The sequence below is a fragment of the Gracilinanus agilis genome, chromosome 1 (genome assembly GCF_016433145.1).
Source record: "Gracilinanus agilis isolate LMUSP501 chromosome 1, AgileGrace, whole genome shotgun sequence".
NCBI classification, from domain to species: domain Eukaryota; kingdom Metazoa; phylum Chordata; class Mammalia; order Didelphimorphia; family Didelphidae; genus Gracilinanus; species Gracilinanus agilis.
Window position 1 is genome coordinate 9,996,311 of NC_058130.1, and position 22,523 is coordinate 10,018,833.

The 22,523-nt window shown below is 52.3% G+C and overlaps 1 protein-coding gene across 1 annotated transcript in view; it reads left to right on the top strand.

Annotated features, from left to right (window-relative positions):
• The window catches only part of CACNA1D (calcium voltage-gated channel subunit alpha1 D), a 345,485-nt gene extending 335,131 nt beyond the window's left edge, over window positions 1–10,354 (top strand). The window contains exons 40-47 of the mRNA XM_044675443.1: window positions 864–980; window positions 1,683–2,038; window positions 2,423–2,449; window positions 3,494–3,643; window positions 4,375–4,538; window positions 9,362–9,483; window positions 9,609–9,929; window positions 10,061–10,354. Coding sequence (XP_044531378.1) covers window positions 864–980; window positions 1,683–2,038; window positions 2,423–2,449; window positions 3,494–3,643; window positions 4,375–4,538; window positions 9,362–9,483; window positions 9,609–9,929; window positions 10,061–10,354 — 1,551 coding nt within the window. The remainder of the gene's footprint in view (window positions 1–863; window positions 981–1,682; window positions 2,039–2,422; window positions 2,450–3,493; window positions 3,644–4,374; window positions 4,539–9,361; window positions 9,484–9,608; window positions 9,930–10,060) is intronic.
• The last annotated feature ends 12,169 nt before the right edge of the window (window positions 10,355–22,523 follow it).

Consider the following 22,523-nt stretch of genomic DNA (forward strand, 5'->3'; position numbering starts at 1 on the left):
AGGATTTGTGAGATCCAAATATGTCTGCGTGGAAGAAATGGGACACAGAACGAACATGATTGCTGCTCCAACCTTTTCTTTGATTTCTTTTTGGTTCTGACTTGGTGCAAGGAGCTCCGAGTGTGGGGAATGCCTTCTGCCAAAGCAGACGGGCCACTTATCGGTAACTTCTAGTCTTAGAGTCTAGAGGCTACCCAAGTCTCCAAGAGTCTCATGACTCACACAGCCAGGATGTGTCAGGGGCAGGATGAACCCAGGTTTCCCTGACTCCAAAACTGGCCTTCTTCACTGCGTGTCAGGACCCCTCACCTTCCATTTATATGGCCACCAAAGTCTCAGTGGGCCCCAGTCAGTCAGCTGCCTGAGGCCTTGATGATGTTGAGGTCCAGTGAGCATAGCAGACCGGGACAGGGTACACGTAGAGACCCAACTTGATCATCTCAAGTGTCCTGACCCATGGCGTCCTCTCTCCATTTGCTTTGGGGCAGATACGAGGCCTTAGGGCCGCGGGCTCCGAGCCAGCTCCTGCTCGGGTCTCTCTCTCTTAGGCGCCATCAGATTCCAGCCCTTAGATTCTCCAGGACTCCACAGAGGTTGGGGATGTGGCCAGGGTGAGGGTGGAGGCTTCTGTCCTTCTGCAGCCCTGTGACTCAGACCCTTCCCAAAGCCTTAGGATGGAGCCGCCCCAACGCCAGCCCGGCATTGTTAAGGGGCCTCGGTGTCCCCTCGTGCGGATGAAGGCAGTATTCTGTCTTTGGGTTTTGGAAAGAATGCCGCCCGTCCCCCGCCCTAGACCCCCGAGTCACCGGCTGAGCCGAGGGGAGGGGGCTGTCTAACTTCTTCTGCTGTTCTCCTTGATCTAGGCGGGATTAAGGACCCTTCATGATATTGGGCCAGAAATCCGTCGCGCTATATCATGTGATTTGCAAGATGATGAACCCGAGGAAAAAAAACAAGAGGAAGAGGAAGATGGATTCAAAGTAATTATTCCAAACACAGCTCTGTACTGTCCGTTGGGAAATTTTGGAGCAGGACTTCCAGCTCTCAGAATCTGTGCCTCTGACTACATTCTGGGCTCCCAGTCTGAGCCTGTGAAAATTGAGACCAGTCGTGACACACACTTAAGTGCCGAGGCACAAACACATAGGTTCAGGCAGGGAACTCACACACAGCACCCCCATGACCACCCCCGCCTTGTTCCCACCGGATCCATTCTGCTCCCATCCCCCTGGAAGGCAGCCGGAGCAGCTCCCCTCTGGCCTCCGTGCCCCGGGTGGGACCAGCAGCTCCCTCTGTCCCTGCATCCGCGCCATCCCGCGCCATGCACGTCCATCGCCCATTCCCCAAAGGCTGCCCCCCGCCCCCCGCCTCAGATGGGTGCGGCACTCTCTGGGTTCGGAACAGGCTTCTCTCGGGCAGCCTGCGTTGCCAGGGAGCGCCCCCCTGCCCATCTCTGAGCACCGACGACCTCACACTGGGCCCGGCCCGGGAAGGACATCCATACTGCTGCCACATTCACATGGATTTTTCAGACACTCACAGTTTTTTATTCGTCACAGGGATCCTGTAGAGTTTAGTAGAATATTTTTTCATGTAAAAAGGAAAAAAAAACCTAAGGTGGTTAGCCTGCTTGCGCCAAATGCTGTGTTAAGTTACCTGGTTTGTCTCCCATTATTTTGCAGAGAAATGGTGCCTTGTTTGGAAACCATGTCAATCATGTCACTAGTGATAGGAGAGATTCCCTTCAGCAGACAAATACCACCCACCGTCCCCTGCATGTCCAAAGGCCTTCAATTCCATCTGCAAGCGATACTGAGAACCCAATGTTTCCTCCAGCATATCCTAACCATCATAACCATAATTCCATAGGAAAGCAAGTTCCCAACTCAACAAATGCCAATCTCAATAATGCCAATATGTCCAAAGTTGCTAACGGGAAGCACCCCAGCATTGGAAACCTTGAGCATGTGTCTGAAAATGGGTATCATTCACAGCACAAGCATGAGCATGCGCCTCAAAGAAGGTCAAGTATCACCAGGTAACCTTTGATGTCTTTGCTTTGAAAGTAGCCTCTCCTCCCCCATAGCCTGCCCCTGTGAGTGAGCGGCCCCAGTCCTCCCCTCGTTCTCTCTCCCCATGTTCTACCGCACCAAGCAAATTCCTGCTTAGGGCCGAGGAGCCTTACAGACAAAAGGGGGCCTCCTGGCTAGGAAGGTGTAAGTATCCGAGGCTTAGCAGAGAAGCGGCCTTTCGGCGGTGCGAGCTCCTGTAGTCTCCCTTAAAAGAAAAGCCTCTCCTGCCCCAGTTCTGTTGACTTGATGTGTAGGCAGCCTCCCTCGTTTTCAGAACTTGGTGGGAAATGCTTACTTTTCTCTGATTCTCCTGTTTTTCCCCCTCCATATTCCATGCCTTTCCTGGATAGAACCCGCTATTACGAAACTTACATTAGGTATGTTCTCTTCTCCCAACGTGTATTAAGTGCGGTGGGGTCTGAGGGTCCGAAACTGGGTTATTTCAATGCTGAGACAATGATCAAGAAAGCTTTTGGGGAATGCAGGACCTTAGATGAAATGCAGAATAAAAAGCTGCTCTTTGGAAACGAGGCAGTTCTGAGACCCAGATCTGCCTGGGCTTCCTTGATCCTTAGTGACACTCGGTTTCTGGGTAAGCCCCAGTATTCCATTCCACACCTTGCCCAGGCGGCCCAGTAAGGAATGCCTCCGGCATGAGGGGAAGCCCGTGGCGAGGGGCCAGCAAAATGAAGTGAGCCTGTGGCCATTAGGAGAGAAGGAAGCCGTGAGGTTTCCACCTTCGGGATGCTCTTGGGTGATTTAGGAGATACGGTTTGCCTAAACTGGCTGGGGCTGGGGGTGGGTGGGATGAGAAAGCCCGTTCTCTTGAGCACAGACCAAGCACGCTAGGCAGAAGTTTTGAGAACCATCCATCTCCGGTTGGGTATGATCACGTGTTGGTGGTGTAGACCTTCCTCGGTCCCTTTGTCCCCATCTTGATCTTAGATTGAGCTTATTGTCTCACCATGGCAGCCCCAGGCTAGCCTGTGAAAAGAGAGGAAGATGAGGGAAGGGCAGAAAGACCAGAGAGACCTCAAATGTTACTTTTCCGGAGGCCCCCCTACTTTTCGCTTTGATTCCCTTGACTCAGTGACCAAACGACGCCCCCCCCCCAAACTCCAGTCTCCTATTGCTTCCTTCATAGCTCTCACCTTACTGAATACCAAGAGCTTTGAAAATGCCCCGGGAACAACTTCTAGACTGGATGGTTCTCACCTGGGGGCAGAGCGGGGAGAGAGACTCACTCTTTGGCAGGAGCGTAGAGGTGTGGGGAAGCGTGGGGGAGAATCACCGGAGGAGAAACCAGGAACACCAGTGGCTTTCTTTGTGCTGGTTGAGGATATGTGTGTGTTGACCAATTTACTGGGCTCCCAACAATACTTATGTAAGGCAAACCCCCTCCCCCTTTTTCCTGCTTGTAGGTCTGATTCTGGTGATGGGCAGCTCCCTACCATTTGCCGGGAAGACTCTGAGGTGTACGACTACTTCAGGGATGACAACTGCTTGGGGGAACAGGAGTATTTCAGTGGCGATGAGTACTATGAGGATGATTGTATGCTGGTAGGGAGCAGGTGAGGCCACTTCCACCCTGGGCTGGACGAGGTCTCCCAGAATGCCCCATCTGCCTTTTCCCACCTCTCTAAGCTAAGAGGACTGCAGCTCCCCCCACCCCTCACCACCCCTCCACTATCAGCTTCCCTTCCACAAAGCCAATGGGAGGGAGGGCCTGAGCCAGGCCAGGCTTCTGTTGCCCCTGACTGGAGACATTTGTTTTAAGATGCAGGGAATGGCTGTCAGGGTTGGTTTGGGCTGCTTAAGCAACTCTTTGTCCTTCCCAGTTTGGTTTGGTTTTGAAGAACCTGCAACAGCAACCTCCTGTTTGGAGAATATCCTCAGGGCAACCACTTGACAGCACATTCACCTGAAGGGGCAGGAGGGCATCTGAGGCCAGGCATAGAAGGGTGGAACAGCCCGACATACCGAATGCCACAGCCACTCCCTTGCCCGATTTCACTTTATTTCAGGGAGTAGCATTCCTTCCAAACAGTGATGAGAAAATATAAAATGTGTGCTTAGCCACAGGCCATTCATAGGGCAGCAAGTTTCCCCGTGAAGCAAGAAGCAAGGATGTGGCAGGAAGGCTTTCTCACTGAAGCGAGCCAGGTAGAAGTCCCCGAGAGGTCCTCTGCAGCCTAAGAACCCTCCACGACCCACTGAGCAGCAGCAGACATGAGAAAGGGGTGGACCTGCCGGGCCGGCTCGTTCATCTTCCTGACAGGCCCTCATTTGCTTTTACACTCAGGCACACCTATGACTTCTACAACAGATGCCCAGGCAACAGCTCTGACTTTGAGAGACCCCGAGGTTACCATCACCCGCATGGCTTCTTGGAGGAGGATGACTCACCCATCTGCTATGAATCTAAGAGATCACCCAGGAGACGGCTGCTGCCTCCCACCCCTACATGTGAGGCCAGACCTTTGGCTGTGGTGTCTGAGAGGCTTCCCAAAGAGAGTCCCTTCATTGGGGGGTGGGGAGGCTGGTTCCCTGCTCCTCGAGGCTGTGAGAGTCCTCAGCTGGCACCCCTGTACCCTTCACCTCTTCCCAGAGCCCAGGGGAAGTTTCTCCCTGACCTGCCTCTGCCCATATGCCCATGAAAGAGTGGCTCCGCATTAGGTAGAGAAGGCCTTCTGCAGACATCCTGGAGAGCCAAGGGAGGGCTGTTCCTGCCACTCTGGCATGGCGGCTTTCCTCTTTCTCCTTTGGTCTCTCTCTTACTCCGCACCCCCTTCCAACCTTCCCACTTGTGTGTCTGTGCCCTGAGCCCATTGGGGTCTTCTTTCTTTTCATCGCTGAGGATCCCCCCCCTCAGGGTAAGCTTCTGTGTGAATGAGGTGGCTGCCACCCCAGCTCAAGCTAGGAGGAGGGTGCCTTTAGCTCCAGTTCTCTGGAGGGGTCAGCGGCCAGGGCCACACCTGGCAGAACGAGGTCAGCAGCCCTCCTCCATGTGGCACTGTGTCACAGGAAGTTAAGCATCCTCTCCAGCCTGAGGGGAGCTCCCCGGCACCAAGCATTCGAGGTGGAAGGGCCCTGGTCCAGCTTCCCCCGTTTTACAGGTGGAGCACGTGGAGAAGCGGAAGGATGTGGCCAATATGGGTCCATCCAGCACTGACAGGCCCACTTCCCAGTGTAGAAAGACCAAAGGCTGTGGCCATAGTTAGACAGATGGAAGGGATCTCAGAAGCCTCTGGGCCAAGCCACGCCTAGGCAGGAATCCCCCTGCAGACAAGTGAGGACCCCCACAATGGCACCCCACTACTTCTAGAGGCGGCCAGGCCACAGTGGGTGGGAGGTTTCCTGATTGTCCCCCACTAAAGCCAGATGCCCCTTCCTGGCTTTCAGCCCTGGCCCTCGGGCTTCCACAGGACCCAGAGCAGCTTTCTGCCACCTTCCAGGTTAAAGATGATGGCCACGGACAGAGTGGAAGGTGTTTGATGTTGGCTTCTGTGGCTCCCGAGGGGCCTTTAACAGCGTGCCAATCTACTGTCCAGCCAAGATAAAACTCCTGCCCGTACACACAGACACACATACGCACAGTCTGGCTGCCCGGCCCAGACACAGGCTTGGTGACAAGGGCAGGAACCTTCCCTCGGGGCTCTCCAAGGTTCGGCCATTCCAGGCTTAGGGAGCCCAGAAGCAGAGTCCCACGATTCCAAAGAAGAGTCCAACAAGGCTGCCCTTTCCTGCCCTGCATGAATATTGTCCGAAGGGCCTTTTCTTCCCGGAGGTCCCTAGGCTGTGGCCCCTCTCACTTGGCCAGTAAGAAATCAGAAAACCCAAAGCAGGCTGATTTGCATGCCCACAAAAGGTCCTTTGGAGGAGGCTCTTCTTGCAGAGAATTCAGATGAGCTCTGTGTGGGGAAATGGAGCCAGGAGGGATGGATGGGGACACCCCACCCCCACCCTTTTCCTTTTCCTTAGTGGGGCTGGCTTGAGCCCTTGGTATCAGGCTGGCCTGGCCTGGCTCCCTGGGAGGGAGGTTTTGGGGAGATAAGAGGTGAAGGAATCCAGTTAGGCTGCCCCCACCTGCTACCTTGCTCCAAGAGACAGGGATCCCTGCTTTAGAGCGAAAATATTCACCCTTTATGTTTTCCTTCAAATGTCCCTGAGGCCCCGGCCACCCCAAGACCAAGCAAGAATCCTCTAGAGTGGTTTTTCTCTTTAAAATTTAAAACAACAAAATCCCAAAGGTCAAGATTGTTTTGTGCTTTAGGGGGAGAAACACAGGCCTTGGGCCCAGGGGTCCAGGCCGGAGGGGCAGAGGGCTCCTCCCTTGCCCTGGGACCTTCCCCTCCATTGACTAATCTGTTCAGTGACCTGGAGTGGGCCCTCGTCCACTGCCTCAACCTGTCCACAAGATGATAATGCTTTTACTACCCATGTTGCTCCGGGCAGGGGAAAGTAAACTCCTGCCCCTGGCACCTCAGGATTGTCTCATTTTAAAGATTTGGGAACTAAGACAGAGACTTTAAGTGACTTGCCTAGGGACACACAGGTAGTAAACATCTAGGGCAAGTTCTGAATTCCAGGCTTTCTGACTCCATGCTCGGCGCTCTCCTTGGATGACCCTATGTAGCCCTCAAAACTACTCCTCTGGGTGAGGCATGAGTCCAGGGAAGGGAATGGCATCTTTTCAGTCCCACAGCAGGTACTGTCATTACCCCATTGTATAGTTGAGGAAACTGAGGCATGCTTGCCCAGAGCCACCTCGGCTGCATTGGAACTCCAGGCTCAGTGCTCTATCCACCGTCCCACCTAGCTGCCCCCACAGTCCGCGTCCGAGGCAATCTGCTTATCCACTGAAGAGGGGACCTGACTCGCCCCAAGGATACAGAACTAGCAAAGCAGATGCTCCAGCCCAGGCCGTGGTGTTTTCTCTCTGCTGGAGCCTCGCCCTGCCCTGCCCTGCCCTGCTCGCTCTCTAGCCATGATGTCACCAGCTCCCGAGCACTTAACCACCATCTCCCCGACGGCTCTTCTGGCCTCTGTATCCAGCAGCCTTTTAGACACCAAAGTCTGTGTCCAAAACAGAAGTCTTTAACTTTTCTCTGAAAGAAGGAAGAAGAAAGAAGAGGGAGGGAGGAAAGGAGGAAAGAAGCCTTAGCACGTGCTGGGCACTTTACAAGTATCGTATCATTTCATCTTCACGTCAGCTCTGAGAGGAAGGGGCTGCTTTTGTTTTCATTTTACCGCTGAGGGAACGGAGGCAGGCAGAGTTAAGTGACTTGCCCAGGGCCCTACACTTAGGAGAGCGTGGAGTGTGATTTCAGATTTACCTCAGAACTGGAAGGACCTCAGTCCTACGACGGAGACCGCCAAGGCGGTCAGTTCCATCTCTCAGGAAGAAGCTCCCCCTAATCTCCTCCTGCCGCCCACACCCATTGGCCATCTTCATCCTTCCCCAAGAAGAATGTCGGGCTCCTCCCCAACAGGGCAGCCCTCTGCCTGTGTGACAGGAACCAGCGCTGCAACATAAAGGTTGTAGAAAGAGAACAGCTGGGCTTCGAGGTTCGGGAAGAGGCCCAGGAAGGCATTTTCATTTCACGCCAAGCCTTCTGGCTCTTCAGGCTGTGGCAGCTGCACCAACGTTAAGCCCTGCTCTGTGAGCCTAGATGGGGCTCTCTGGGAGGGGGGATCCCTGGCCTCTTGGGGCTGATGGGCTCGAGGGGGAGAGGACGTCGGAAGAAGTTCCCCTCGTACAGAGCGATTCATGTCAATCCTCAGAGGTCCAAGAAAGAAAGCCGTTCCTGTGGGCTGAAGAGACAGCTTCATGTGGATGTGGTACTCGAGTTGGGCCTTGAAGGAGCTGGCCGCATGGTCACTAGTCTGAGGGAAGAACAGAGGCACCGAGGCAAGGAGGAGAACAGGAGGGAGTCGTTTATGGCCAAAGGAGGGAGCGGGGCGGGGGGATGTGCCACCCCAAGCTTTGACTGCTACAAGCACGTCCTTAGACTTTATTAGGAATCAGGGGCTGCCGAAGACACCTGAGCAGAGCTGCAGAGATGAATGGGCTGGCCCCAGTCTGAAGGCTGGCCTGGAGGGCACCGAGAGGGGAGGCCAGAGAAGGCAACGGCAGAAGGCGGCCAAATTCAAGCCCATCCCTATAAGGGTGGTGGCTGGAGGGGCCAAGAGGAGACCCAGAGCTAAAGGGAACTGATCCAAGCACAAGTGGGAAGGAAAGAAAGACTTTGAGGGCCCGAGCTGCCTTGGTCACTTGCCACTGGGGACTCGGACAGGAAGGGCAGAAGGCTGGCTTCCCCTGGATTTTGACAAGCCCTGATCAGTCTTTCTGGGTGGAAAAGTTTTCTTCCAGAAAGGGTGGAAAGGCATGAGGAACTTGGAGGGAGCCCAACGCCTGCCTGTGGCTCGTGTCCATTCTGTGGATGGAAGCACTGACCATTGCAAATAACCCCAAAGTGGGAGGAATAGTGAGGAAGGGGGAACCCGAGACGTTGCCCTGATGGGCCAGATGAGGGCGAGAGAAACGTAAAGCAATGGATTTAGCCCGTGCACAGTCGTGAAGGCGCAGCCCCAGAGGGCCGATCTGGGAAAACAGAGCGACTTTCTTGGGGGACCACAAGCTCTCTGCGAGGTATCAGCATCTTATGAACCCAGGGAGCACTTTGGGCCGAAGGTTAGGCAGGCAGCAAGGTGGGACGGTGGGCAGAGCGCAGGGCCTGGAGCCAAGAAGGGCTGAATTCAAGTGACCTCGGACCCCCCTCCAGTATGTGATCCGAGGCAGTCACTTAGCGGCTGCCTGCCTCCATTTCCTCAGCTGTAAAGTGGAGATAATCGCAGCACTTAAGGATCCAGCGAGATCAAGTCTGGGAAGTTTCTAGGGCCCTCTCCGTGGGGCCTCCCCGGCAGCACGGAGGCGCAACAGAGTTTATAGTAAGAACTCATTTCGGCCCAGGCGCTGCCCTGGACGTGGGAGCCCCCTCTCTGGCTGGTACTGGCTGCCATGAGCGAGGGATTTGGGTGTGAGAACTAGACTAGAACTCGGGGAGGCCTCGAGGTGTCATAGGGTGGGTGGTTTAGATTTACGTTGGAGCATTTCAAGTGTCCATTTGATAATGACGTCACCCGGATGGCCCTTTATTGTTCTTACCCAAACAAACGTCCTTCCTCTTGAGCCTGTCCCGTGCCAGCCCGGGCTTGCCTCTGGGCTAGCCTCGTGCGCCCCCCGCCCCCTCGCCGTGGCAGCTGAACGGGTCGCCTTCTGTCCGCAGCCCATCGAAGGTCGTCCTTCAACTTCGAGTGCCTGCGCCGGCAGAGCAGCCAGGACGAGCTCCCGCTGTCCCCCTCCTTCCACCACCGGGCGGCTCTGCCCCTGCACCTGATGCAGCAGCAGGTGAGTAAGAGCCGCGGCGCTTCGCCTCCTTTTTTAACTCCTTCCCTTTGGGTTTCCCCCGGAAGGAAAGCCGGAGCTCGGGGCTGCGGGAGGGCTGCCTTCCCACGGGTGTCCTTTCTCCCCAGATCATGGCTGTCGCGGGCCTGGATTCTAGCAAAGCCCAGAAATACTCACCGAGCCACTCGACCCGGTCGTGGGCCACCCCGCCGGCCACCCCCCCCTACCGGGACCGCACGCCGTACTACACGCCGCTGATCCAAGTGGAGCGCTCCGACTCCCTGGAGCAGATGAACGGCAGCCTGCCCTCCCTGCACCGCAGCTCCTGGTACACGGACGACCCCGAGATCTCGTACCGGACCTTCACGCCCGCCAGTCTGACCATCCCCAGCGACTTCCGGCACAAGCACAGCGACAAGCAGAGGAGCGCCGACAGCCTGGTGGAAGCTGTGAGTGTCCCCAGGGCGCTGCCGAGGGGGTGCTGCGGGGCGGGCTTCTCCCCGGGCTGGCCAGTCCCCTGAAAACCTCCTCGGGAGGCCCGCCCCGGGCCGCGGCGTCACGCGGCTCCCTCGCTTTGCAGGTGCTGATATCGGAGGGCCTCGGCCGCTACGCCCGAGACCCCAAGTTTGTGTCAGCCACGAAGCACGAGATCGCCGACGCCTGCGACATGACCATCGACGAGATGGAGAGCGCCGCCAGCACCCTCCTCAACGGCAACGTGAGCGGCGGCGCCAACGGGGACGTGGGCCCCCTCCTGAGCCGGCGGGACGACGACTTCCCCGACTTCGGGCCTGGCTACAGCGACGAGGAAGCCGACGCCGGCAGATACGAGGAGGACTTGGCCGACGAGATGATCTGCATCACGACCTTGTAGCGCTGGGAGAGCCTCGTGTAAATAGAGGAGGGGGAAGCCGGCAACCTGCCGGGGAGAGCCCCGCCGGGCCGCAGCGGGCCCAGAGCCCGCGAGCACGGCTGGAGAGCGTCAGGGCCCGCCGTCCTCTCTAAAGGGTTTGGGGAGACAAAGGATGAGAAGGGCCAGCAGCTGCCCCCTCCGGGCATGTCCCCAGCCTCGCCGCGCCCCTCCCCCCAACCGTACTCCATTTCTACCTGAGCCTCTTCCGGGAGATCACGTGGCTCCCTGCCTATCAGAGGCAGGAAAAGGGAAAAACAGCCCCGAGTCTGCCCGGTACCAGCAGCTTTCGGAGGAAGCTATCCCGGAGACGGAGGCGAACGGACGCTGGAATAACCGCACCGCAGGCAGAGTCGGCGTTCGAGGGGGTCCTTCGTTCCCGGACGCTGACCTAGAGACTTCCTGTCCGTGCCTGTAACGTACTCCGGTTTGTATTTGTACAGAGATGGTCTATATTTGTAACTATGGCACCACGCCGGAGCCGCCCACTCTTCCGCCAGGAGAGGCTCCCCGAGCCTTCGTCGGGGTGCGGAGAGGACCCGAGCGAGCCGCCTCTTAGGGCTTCAATGGGAATTCCTTTGGAAAGCAACACCTCGAGCTCCAGAAGCGACCCGAGGAGATCTCGAATCCTTGGCGTCCGCACAAACTCTTTCAACAAGGTTTGCACAAGCGAGTCTTCGCAGGCCGGTCTGGGAGAGGCTGCAGCACCCTTTGAGCCCTCGCCGGGTCGCCGTGGTGTCTTGGGTCCCCGAGCCTCTGGCCAGTGGCAGTGAGCGAAGCGGCTTCGGAGGCTGCTTTCTCAGGCGAGCCTGGAGGCTCTTTGCATATCGGTTACAGACATAGCGATCCAGGCAAAGGCAATGGCTAGCCTTGGCCCGAGGGACCCCCCAGTTCTGCTGCATGGCCGCGGAGCCTTTCCTGGGAAGGACTAAGACGAGCTCCTCCGTCTCTCCTTTGGGCTGGCCTCTGTGTTCTCCTTAAAGGCTTCCCTTTTATGCAATCGAAGGAGGGCTGAAGGGTTGAGGACGCTATCGTGGGCCTCCGTTCTGGGGTCATGAGCCAACTTTGGAGAGCCTCGAGCTGCCGAGGCTTCCTTCTCTTCTTAACCAACGGTGGTGGCTTGGCCGGGTCCCTTTAGCAGCCGTGCCTGTGCTCAGAGGATGGGGAGCGACTTCGGCTCTCTTTCTTTTCTTTCTTTTTTTTTTAAATCCTACACAGAAAACCAGTGGGACATTTTTGTACATATGACGCTTTGTAATGGAGACTTCACGGACCTCTTCTGGAATCATTCTTGTTACAAATCCAGGCAAATACCTTAAGGTTTGTAAAAGGACTATTTCTTGACCGCCATCATTTTGTATTAAAATGCAAACTATTCTTCGGAATAAAACCGTGTAGTCGTTTTATTATATATACACGGGGCTTAGTTTGCCAATAGCTTTGTCTGGGGTCCAACTGAAGAGTGGGTTGGGGGGGGTGGATGCCCCCTGCCCCATGGGGTGGTTCTTCCCACCGCCATTCCAGGAGGTCCACACATGACCTGGGGATGGGGACCGTCTACCCTGCTGGTTCCATTTTGACCTCAATACTCATGAATTTGCCTCTTTGGGTGTCTCCACTCCTCACCCACTTGATAGGGTGAGGTCACACCAAGAGGCTGCAGCAAATGTGAGTCTTGGCACAGCCCGATTTCTGGGCTCCCTCACGTAGAAGGTTCTTGGCCTAATCCCCTGCCACTGGACGGTTCTAAAGGGACTCCGTAGCACACTGACCAAATGATTGAATTTGTCATCATGACCAGGACTGAGGAATCAGTCATTTCCTCGTGGGTGGTGGGCAGGAGGAGGTGATGGGATCAGTCATTAGTTAAATTGGCCCATAATTAGAGACAAATGTGGTTGGATGGGCAGAGCGCCACCAGCCTGAGGGTCAGGAAGACCTGAGTCAAGTCTGGCCTCTGCTGCATCCCAATTGGGACCCCCCCCAAAAGTCATTTGCCTTCTCGCCTCCCCCCCCCCCCAGGGGACCCTCTGAGACTCCCAAGGTGCAAAGCAGCTTTGGTTCTGCCTCCCTGAAGGGCATTTCCAGGCTAGGATCAGGTCTGAAAGGGGATTTGTTCCAAGATGGTGACCGTTTACCCAGAGTCCCCCGAGCGCTTCTCCTCAGGGGCCCCACTTCACTCTGGGAGTTTTCTTTACTTTCCTCACTGAGGAGATTAGCTAAGAAGAGCCAAAAGTTCCCTTTGACACCAACTCCTGTGAACATCAGGCACTTCCCTTGTGCGCGCCTTCCCTTCCCAGAGAGCCATGAAGAAGGCGTTCTCTGGCCCAGATCGTGCTGGGGAAATGGCACGTTTCAGGGTTGGGGTGCTGTCAGCATGGAGGGTTCCCGAGGAGAAGAGCTTGGGGCCTCCCAGGGAAGGGTCTGAACCCGGCTGTCCCGTGCGGTGTTGGCTGGCTCCAGTCAAGTTTTCCAGCTCTCTCCCCAAGTAATCTGCATTGAGTTTGGCCATGAGGATGGTGTGGGAGAGGCTCAGGGAGCAATGGCACTTCTCAGCGGCCAGATTCTTTCTCCTCTGTTTTCTGCAGGGCAGAGAAATCTGGCACAAACCAAAAATCCACATCCACCTGTGCCCTCGGGCCCAGGGCACCTGGGCATTTGGAGGAGGGGACAGAATTATCTGGCTGAAAAAAAGGTTCCACTGGCTCTACCGGCCCTAAAGGGACCCATCCAGGGTATAAGTGATGGACAAAATTTGATTAAGCACCTGCCACATGCCACTCCTTGGGGGGGTACAAGGTGAAGCCTGACCTGCCCTTCGGGGCTGGGGGTGCCACAGGGCACAAAGCCCTGGCCAGGAGTCAGGAAGTTGTTTTCAGTCATGACTGAGTTTTCCTGATCTCATTTGGGTTTTTCTTGGCAAATATACTGGAGTGGTTTGTCTGTCATTTCCTTCTCCAGCTCATTTCCCACATGAGGAAATTGAGACAAACAGGGTCAAGTGACTTGTCCAGGGTCACCCAGCTATGGAGTGTCTGAGGTCAAATTGGAACTCGGGGAGACGATTCTTACTGTTTCTAGGCCCGACACTGTCCACTGTGTCATCTAGCCAAACTGAGTGGCTCAAGGAGACCTGAGTTCCAATGTGGCCTCAGACACTCAATAGCCGGGTGACCCTGGGCAAGGCTCTTCCCTTCCGTTGGCCTCAATCTCCTTTTTCAAAATGGGGTTAATACTTTCAGGGTCAGTATTCCGATAGCCTTTAGCACAGTGTCTGGCCCATGGTAAGCTCTTAATAAATGCTTCTTCCCTTCCCCTTAAGTAGCTTCTAGTCAGCCTGCAGGTCTATACAAAATGGGCCCAAGATTGGTCGTTCGATGCAGATTCTGTCAAGAAACGAGGACTTCTGAGAAGTGTTACGATCGATCGTTGAGGGAATCGGTAGATGATGTATCTGCCTTGGGAATCCCCTCAACCAATCCCAGTATGTTCCTCAGGAAGACCAGCCTCCTGGCAGCAGTCGATGGTTAACTGATGACTGCGCCCGTGTTATTGAGGTATTGATGACGGTCACAGCTTCAGAGAGTGAAGCGGAGGGGCCCCCTCCGGCTCTTCAAGCTCCCCCAGAACTCTTCTGAGGCTGCCTTGTTGCCCGGCCAACCAACAAAAGGTCAGTAGCTGATGTGAGTTCTATAACAAAGGTTTTACTTGATGTGATCAAATAAGGGAAACTGAGAGAAGGGAAGAGGATTTTAGGAATCCCTAAATGAAGTCTTAGCTCAGCTCACAGTATATAATCCAACAGCTTCAGAATGTCCAAGGCTGGGCCGAGCCAGCCAGGCCCACCAGACTAGGCTGCAGCTCGATTGAAGATAATTAGACAGGCAAATCTGTAATCCTTTGTTGGATGGTGTTCATCGACCCTAAAGCCTGGTAGTGATTTATTAAGAGCCTACTACGGGCCAGGCACTGTGCTAAGCACTTGACATATCTAATTTGATCCTTACAAAAACCCTGAGAGGTAGGTGCTATTATTATTATCCCCATTTTATAGTTGAGGAAACCGAGGCAGACAAAGATTAAGTGACTTGACTAGAGCCACATAACTAGTATGTGTCTGAAGCTGGATTTGAACTCTGGTCTGCCTGACTTCAGGCCCAGTGTTCTGTGCATTATGGCAACCCCTCGTTGCCTCTTGGTTTAGAAAGGTTTAGGAAAGTACAGATTCAGAAGCAAAACATTAAGAAAATATGAACTCATAAAAAGTAGGGACTCAACAAAGCTACTTGAGAGTACTTGATTGTGGAAGCAGGTTGTAGGGGATGGACAACTCAAGGGTGTGACCATTCCTATATGTAGCTGAGGTGGAGTGGAAGAACATGTGATGGGAGCTGGGAAGTGTTATAGGGGAATTGTAGGTTGTAACAAGGGAATAATACAGGGAGGTAACAAGGGGATCTGCAGGATGTAATATGGGACTGAAGCTAGGGGTAGTAGCTGGTTGGAATAGGGAATAAGGCAAGGCAAGGGACCCAAGGCTGGAGGTAATCAAGGGAATAGGCTATAGGTAGTAGGGAAATTAAGGCAGAGGGATGGTTGGAATAAAGGATGGGCACTGCGGATGGGGGTTTGTGAATGCCTACGGCAAGATAGTGGATGAGGAAGGTACAATAGTGAAGGTTGGGAGTTGAGGTGGAAGGAGAAGTTTGGGGGATATAAACACTAAGATACCAAGAGTTGCAAGGAGAGGAGGAGTTAATCTAAGGCAGGCAACAGCAGCAGGAAGCACAGGCTGGATTCTCAGGTTAGAGACAAACACTGAAGGGAAACAGCCTGAGCCCTTCAAGTAAAGGACACTTGACAGAGCCAGGTTGGAGCCAGCCAAGAACGCCTTGAAACTGACGCGAGGCTTTAGTCAGTTTCACAGGAAGGACTAGAGGAAGTATTGAAGTTTCACTTCCTCCAAAATGGAGACCTGCAGCTTCCTCGAACTCGAGAGAGCATGTTATTCTCTCTCTCCTCCTCCCTCTCTTATTAATCAACTAATGAAGTAGCCAAAAGGTTTTGATTAAAGACAAACGGGGGGTTATTGTCTTCTAGGGTAGATTGGGAACGGGTAGAGGAGACAAGGAAGCCCTAACAGCCGCTTAGAGGAAGCTTCAGGTGGGGGAAGGGAGGCAGGAACCAGCCCCTTCAGCCCGAGAGGGTTTGTAGTCAAAGGGGTAGGAAAGCTGGAATCAATGATTCAATAGGCAAATTTGTAACAAGGCTGAGCCCTGTTTGTCTAAACTATCGAGTTTGAAACTAACGCTCAGAACTGCTCTCCTTTCCAAACTTCTCAGACATTCAGGTAGGGAAATGAAGGTGAGAAATAGGTAGGCGAGGGAGGTCCAAAGGAATTAGCTAAACTATCTATTTTATAAAAGAAAAGCTGCCAAATCTAGGCCAGGTTTCCATCTAAAGAAGGAGCTCAGATGGATCCTGATTCTCTCCACGAGTTCCCAGGACCAACTCAGCTTCTTCCCAAGATTCTAAAACCCGCCTTAACGGACAGAAGAACTCTGCAAAGCAGTTATGACCCCTCCCTGCACCACAGAAGTGAGAGTGAGAAACACTCAAGTCCTCTAGTAGAAGGGCAGAGGCTGGGCACAGGGCTCCCTGGGTTTATGGGGGATGTAGAAATCTTTTTACTATGTAGTTGGGCAATGTAATGGATGGAGTGCCTGATCTGAGTCAAGAAGACCTGAGTTTAAATCCTGCCCCAGGTATTTACTAGGTGTATGACCCTTGGCAAGTCACTTAATCTCTCCATCTCGGTTGCTTCATCTGTAGTATATCCATACTTAACTACCTCACAGGGTCTATTGTGAGGATCAAAAAACATCCCATATTGTAACCTTAAAGCAGTATTACATCATTAGATATTAAATGCCTTTGCATTGAAATAATAGCCTTCTCTGGCTGACTATCAAAAGGTGGATACATCAGTAGGGGCTCACAAACTATGTACTTTAAGATGAACTCAACAGATGCCTTGAACGTAAGATGGTCATTCCCTAGAAGAGTCTCTCCTTATGAGTTGGGGATAGTTTCGGAGATGATAACTCATCCATATTAATAGACTCTTAGAATTTGACAGTTTAAAGAAACCCCAGCAGCTGTGGGGTCCAAATAATTTCTGAGTCCCCACACCAACATGCTGACATCTACTTAAAGATGGCAGCACCTTCTCTTGCTCTGACGTTCATTTGGAAACATCTATCTACCCACCTCCATGACACTCTCCTTTCTTCAATGAGTGCAATAGCTGGATCACAGTCTTTTCCTTCATCTTAAATCCTGCCCTCATTGGAGGGATCTGTAGCATACATATTGACAATCTCCTCAAATATATTAGTTTAAGTTTCTATGACCTCCTGCTCCACTCTGCCTCAGCTACACACACAGATGGTCAGACTGTCTCTCCTCCACTTTAATATTTGCACATCCTGAAATTCCTTTATCTGATCCGTTTCCATCTTTCCTTCTGCCTTACAATTCCTCACTCTGTTCTGTTGTCTTCTTTATGCCCTCCAATTCCTGCTGTTCGCCCTTCATTTCAAAGAGGACCAATGACATTCCAGAGCGATGTCTTGGCTTGCACACGGATTGTTTTTAAATGAGGCAGTTGCTGAACCAGTTCAACACGACGTTTTCCTCTGCCTCTATTCTGTTTCCAATGACGTCTTCCAAAGCCCAACCTTGGATTACTCCAGCCATCCACTGCCTTTGCTCCCATTCACACACTGCTGAAGAGACCTAGAGAAGACCACAAAACTTTACTGACTTGATCCACTATAGATTTGTTAATGTAATCTCAAGTGGGTCCTCACTGCAGCAAAACTTCTACTTTTCTAGTTGATCCGATATCCTCTTCTCCTTTGTGGCTTTTCTAAAACTTTTTGTTTCTCCTCAAGCTTCTTCTACCAAGCCCTCCCCCAGCCCTCACACTTGAGGACCTTGCATCATACTTGACTAAAAAAATGAGGCTGGGGGCAGCTGGGTAGCTCAGTGGATGGAGAGCCAGGCCTAGAGATGGGAGGTCCTAGGTTCAAATCCAGCCTCAGACACTTCCCAGCTGTGTGACCCTGGGCAAGTCACTTGACCCCCATTGCCTACCCTTACCACTCTTCCACCAAGGAGCCAATACACAGAAGTTAAGGGTTAAAAAAAATGAGGCTATTTGCTGAGAGCTCCCTCTTTCCCCCTCCTCGGCTCATCTTGATCAAATGCCTTCCACTACTCCCTCTTCCCTCACTCTGTCTCTTTGCAAGGGGAAGGAGCTCTCTCTACATGGCCCTTGCTCCCCGCCCCCCATGCCGTCTCTTCCAGCAGATTGTCCCTCTATCATTCCCATGCTCTCTTTCATCTTCAGGCTTGTCCTCTCTATTGGTTCATAGATACACCCTCGTCCCCCCCATCCTTTAAAAAACTAACTTGATCCTATAGCTCTCATCCTGAATCTGGTCTTCCCTTCATGTCTAAACTCCTAGAGAAAGCTGGCTATGTGGGTGCCTCCATTTCCTGTCCTCCCACTCCCAAACTCTGCAAATGTGGCATTCTAGCTCGCCATTCAACTGAAACCCCTTCCTCCAAAGGAGACCAATGAAAACACTAGGCTGCTGATTTTATGTACAAATACACATATGTTTGGGTACACACGTGTATCCCCACAGAGATAAGGACTGCCTGAACTCTCAGGAAGAGGCGAGGGCCTTGGATTAGAGGCACCCAGAGGAGATGCTGAAGGCTTTCAGAGGGGAGAGATGTGGAAGGGACCCTGATGGGAGCGAGCTAGGAAATCATTTAGAAAGAAATAAAAGGGCGACCTTCCTCGGGTGAGAGCTGGGTTGGTGTTGGCTCATAGAACTTTGTCATCTATGCAGCCCAGTTGTGGGACTTCTAAAACTGCTCCGTGTCTCACGAGACAGAGCATGGCGGGAGTAAGACAACCCCGAGGGCTGCCAATTGATAAGCAGTGAGAGGGCAAAGGAGGCAGAAGAGAGTGTGGATGCCCAGCTGGGACCAGAGATGTTAGACAGACAGTGAAGTTGGAACAAGGGTCATGGCTGGAGAAAGCACTGAACGCCAGAAGAATTGTGGGTCTTGCTGAAGATGGACAGTTTCAGAAGGGTTGGTAGAGGGGGTAGTGGGACGACGGTTTCTAGTCGGATAGGGTAGGTCATCGGCGTTCCTAATTAGAGAAGTGGATGATGGGCAGATTCAATGTGTAACCATCCCAATGAATGGCTGACAGATGGAAGGAGGCCAGAGCACTGGGGAAGGAGTTTAAGGGGGCCTCTATGGAATTGTCTAAGCCTCCTGGTATAAGAATAGAGGTTAGAAAGGAGAGGAAGATGGTGCCCGAGGTGCTGGCCAACTTGAGAAGGAAGTGAGGACGACTTGGGGGATGGATTCCTTCGGAGGAAGGAAGGGTTCAGAGCGGAGGAGGTAGAGGGAGATTGGATTTGATAGTGGGGAGCTGGCGTTTGTGGGAAGTGAAAAGATGGTTATCACCAAGACTGGAGAATCGCTGGGGATGCAGAGACGTCAGACAGAGCCAGATCTTGGGGCCGGGGCTAAGAGATGGGAGGAATTTGAAAGAGGTCTGAGGCTAACAACTGTGTCTCTCATATGTCTTTTCCTCTGTATGAAAATATTCCCTGTTCTTTCAACTGTGTCAAGTCCTCATATGGCATGAATTCAAAGCAGTTCCCCATTGTGGTCACCCATCTTTAGATGCTCCCCAAATTCTCAATGTCCTTCCTACAGCGTGCTGCTTGGGGCCGACTCCAACACTCCACGTGCAGCAGGAGCAGAATGAGGCCCACTCAGTGCAGCTATTTTAACAATCTGGACAAATTTTCATTTTAAATTTTTTAGAAGAGATGGTCAGTTCCTCCTCATTCCAGCTCCAGCATTTGGTTGCATCAGTTTCTCCATATGAGCAATTATGTGGCAAAAACATCATTGACAGCAGGGAGTTGGAACAGGAGAAAAACCAGGGACCCCAATGATATTAAAGGCTCTTCCATTCTGTTTTCTGATCACTTCCAGGGGGAATGTTGCTTTCCCAAAAAAGCTTCCTAGTTTCCTTTTTTGTACAAGAAAAATTTCCTTTTTGACATGTAAGGGATGCTCCTTCCCACTGGGGGATCCGGGTTGGTGACTGGCATCTAAGTATTTATCTTCAGCTCTCAGTCTAAGCTTTGGAATTTTTGAAAATTATAGTTGGTCAAGGGCGGCTATATGGTTTATTGGATTGAGAGACCAGGAGGTCCTGGTTCAAATCTGGCTTCAGACACTTCCTCACCTGGGGAACAGCATTCCTCACAAATATATCTTAATGTGTTCAATGGTGGTATCCTCTAGAACATTCATACCTAGCTACATCTCGGCTGCTTCGATAATGCGGTCCAAAAGTGCCGCTGGGGTCTCCTGACTAGTCGGCCTAATCTTTTCAAATTTGGACCAAGAGTTAGGGTGTCTTGAATTCTTTTCCATTACCTTTATCAGTGACTTTCTCGCCTGTTTTAGCATTCTATAAATTGGAACTGAATTGAGATCCAGTTCCTCCCAGGCTACCAGCCATGCTGTCATCCCCTCAGTATTTCTGGTCTTTTCTACAAACTTATTCCTATCATGGTTGGACAAGATCTCTCCTAAAACATACCAACAGTCCTCAAGGTCCAGGTCATGTGCCTTAAACGCTCTAAAGATCTTCACAAATTTGCCAGCATCATCCTGGAAATTGGAGATTTCCCTATTCAAATTCTCCACATCCTCCGTTCTAAATCTAGTGTGTTGCCTTACATGAAAAATCCCATCATCGCTCACTATTGGAAGGTCACAGAGGGGAAATATATTAACCGGTTTGTCACCCTTATTCACTGCCTGTTGGTCCAAATCAGCCTTAGATAGTTTAGAGTTAACACTTTTGCCAGTATTTCCATCAGTACAAAGTATAGCCACATTGATTTAACATTACCATGACCAGGAGCTCAACCATAAGCACCACCAGCTTGCAAAGATAGCTCCTAATTATTATCTACTTTAACTTGCATCATCTTTAATGACTGTTTCATCTCTGAATCCCTAAAACACCCCAATCTGGCAACAGTAATTCACACGAGAAGATATATAGCCAGTTAAAACCAGAATGGGGGGTGGGCTATAGTATCTATAATAGTGATGTTAAGAATAGGTTGGGCTAATTCAAAATCTAATATGCCTCTCCAATACCTGGGTATGATCTTAAACCACAAGTAGGGAATGAGTAATATCCCTTGCCATGACCCCGATATCAAATAATCCATACAGTCTTCCAACACCATCGTCCCATACGTTGACAAAAACGACCAGTTACACAAAATGACAGTCGTATTATTAGCCACAATGAATGACCAATAACAATAACTAACACAAATACAACAATATTCCCACAACAATTAAACAGGACAACACAAGTAACAAAAAGCAAAAAAAAAAAAAAAAGGGGAAAACCCCTTTCTCTGGGACTATTCTAGCCTTGATAATATATTGGCTTCACACAGATTTTATCCATGACCCTGGGGGTGGGGAGTGAGCAGTTCTGAGTAGCTCCCCACTGGCTGGGAACTTTCAGCCCACAGCCAAGGCTGCACCCCTCCACAGAATGTTCAGAATCCTCTGACTTCCCATCTAGCTCTGAATGTCCAAGAGAGAACTTCCTGTCCCCCCCTGTTACCCAGCCAGCTGAGGGTGCCAAACTCTTACGGGGAAAACCAGGGGAGTTGACTTAAATATTAAATGTGGGTCCTGAAGAGTGTGAGGGAGACAGGAATGACAGAAGGCGGGACCAGAAGAGGCAGGGAGCCTGGCTTTATCCACTAAGGAAATGTCTGTTAACAGAAGTGGCAGTTAGGCCCTAACTGTCACCCTGCACCAGCTAGGCAAGGGGCCTATGGAGACGAGCAAGCAAATGGCGAGAGTTTATAACCATTTTAATTAAGGGAACTGTGGCAAAGGATGGGAATGGGGGTTTCTACACTTTCAGACTAAGGGCAAACCACAGGGTCGGGGGAGGGACTTATCTACCCTCGACTGAGACCTCAGCCAGGCAGGACCCAGAGAAGAGCAGGACTGAAACGGGAATCCTCAACGCACCGTCCAGACTCACTCCGGTGATGTTGCAGCTCTTCCAGGACCATTGGCAGTGCTTTCAGGTGGGTAGATCTGGGAGCTGACCCAGCCCAAGTGAACCTGCAGCTCAGGTTGGGATTAATAGTCTCTACCAAAACCTCCCACAAGTAGGTGATGGTCTTCCTTCAGGATCTCTGCAAATCGGAGGTCTCCCAGGGTCAGTCCGTCTCAGAGAGGGAGCCACACTTCCTGCTTCCCCATTCCATGTAGAATTCTCCAGCCCTTCCTGTTAGGTCTCCTAAATGATAACTAAGTAATCCTCCTCACAACACGAGCTGTGTGACCCTGGACAAGTCACTTGACCCCATGGCCTAGCCCTCACCACTCTTCTGCCTTAGAACCAATACACAGTAGTGAGTCCAAGTTAGAAGGGTTTAAAAGAAACAGAAAATCATAGTTGGTTGAGGGCAAAAAAGAGGGGAAAAAGGAATTGGGAAAGAAGCGGCTACATCCCATGATTGACTTTGGGTCCATTTTCTGCTCTTTGTGGCCTTTGCTGGATTTCTAAAAAACTCTCCCTTGAGCCACGCCTCATAGAAATAACAGAAGCCCAGTTTGTTCGTGGCCTGGATTTCTCATTGTAATTCTTCTGGGCTGGGCCGGAGCCTCCAGAACTCCCTAAAGTGTGCAGTAGGCACGTTCCACTCAAGAAGGGCCGTCGGTTTGGTGTGTGGGATCACAAGAGCTCGAAGGGGCTGGAGAGGTCATCAAATGAGGCAGGTGAGGAAACAGAGGGCCAGCGAGATGGAACGTGAACCAGGACCTTCCTGGGCTGCCTGATACTCGGTCCTTAGGAGAGGGGCCATCAAGGGATGGCAGAGAGTGTGAGACGGCTGTCGGCTCCCACGCCCTGGCCACCGCCTTCCCTTTGGGGCTCCTCCGTCACCGCTGGCCCTGTGCACGTGGACGCCTC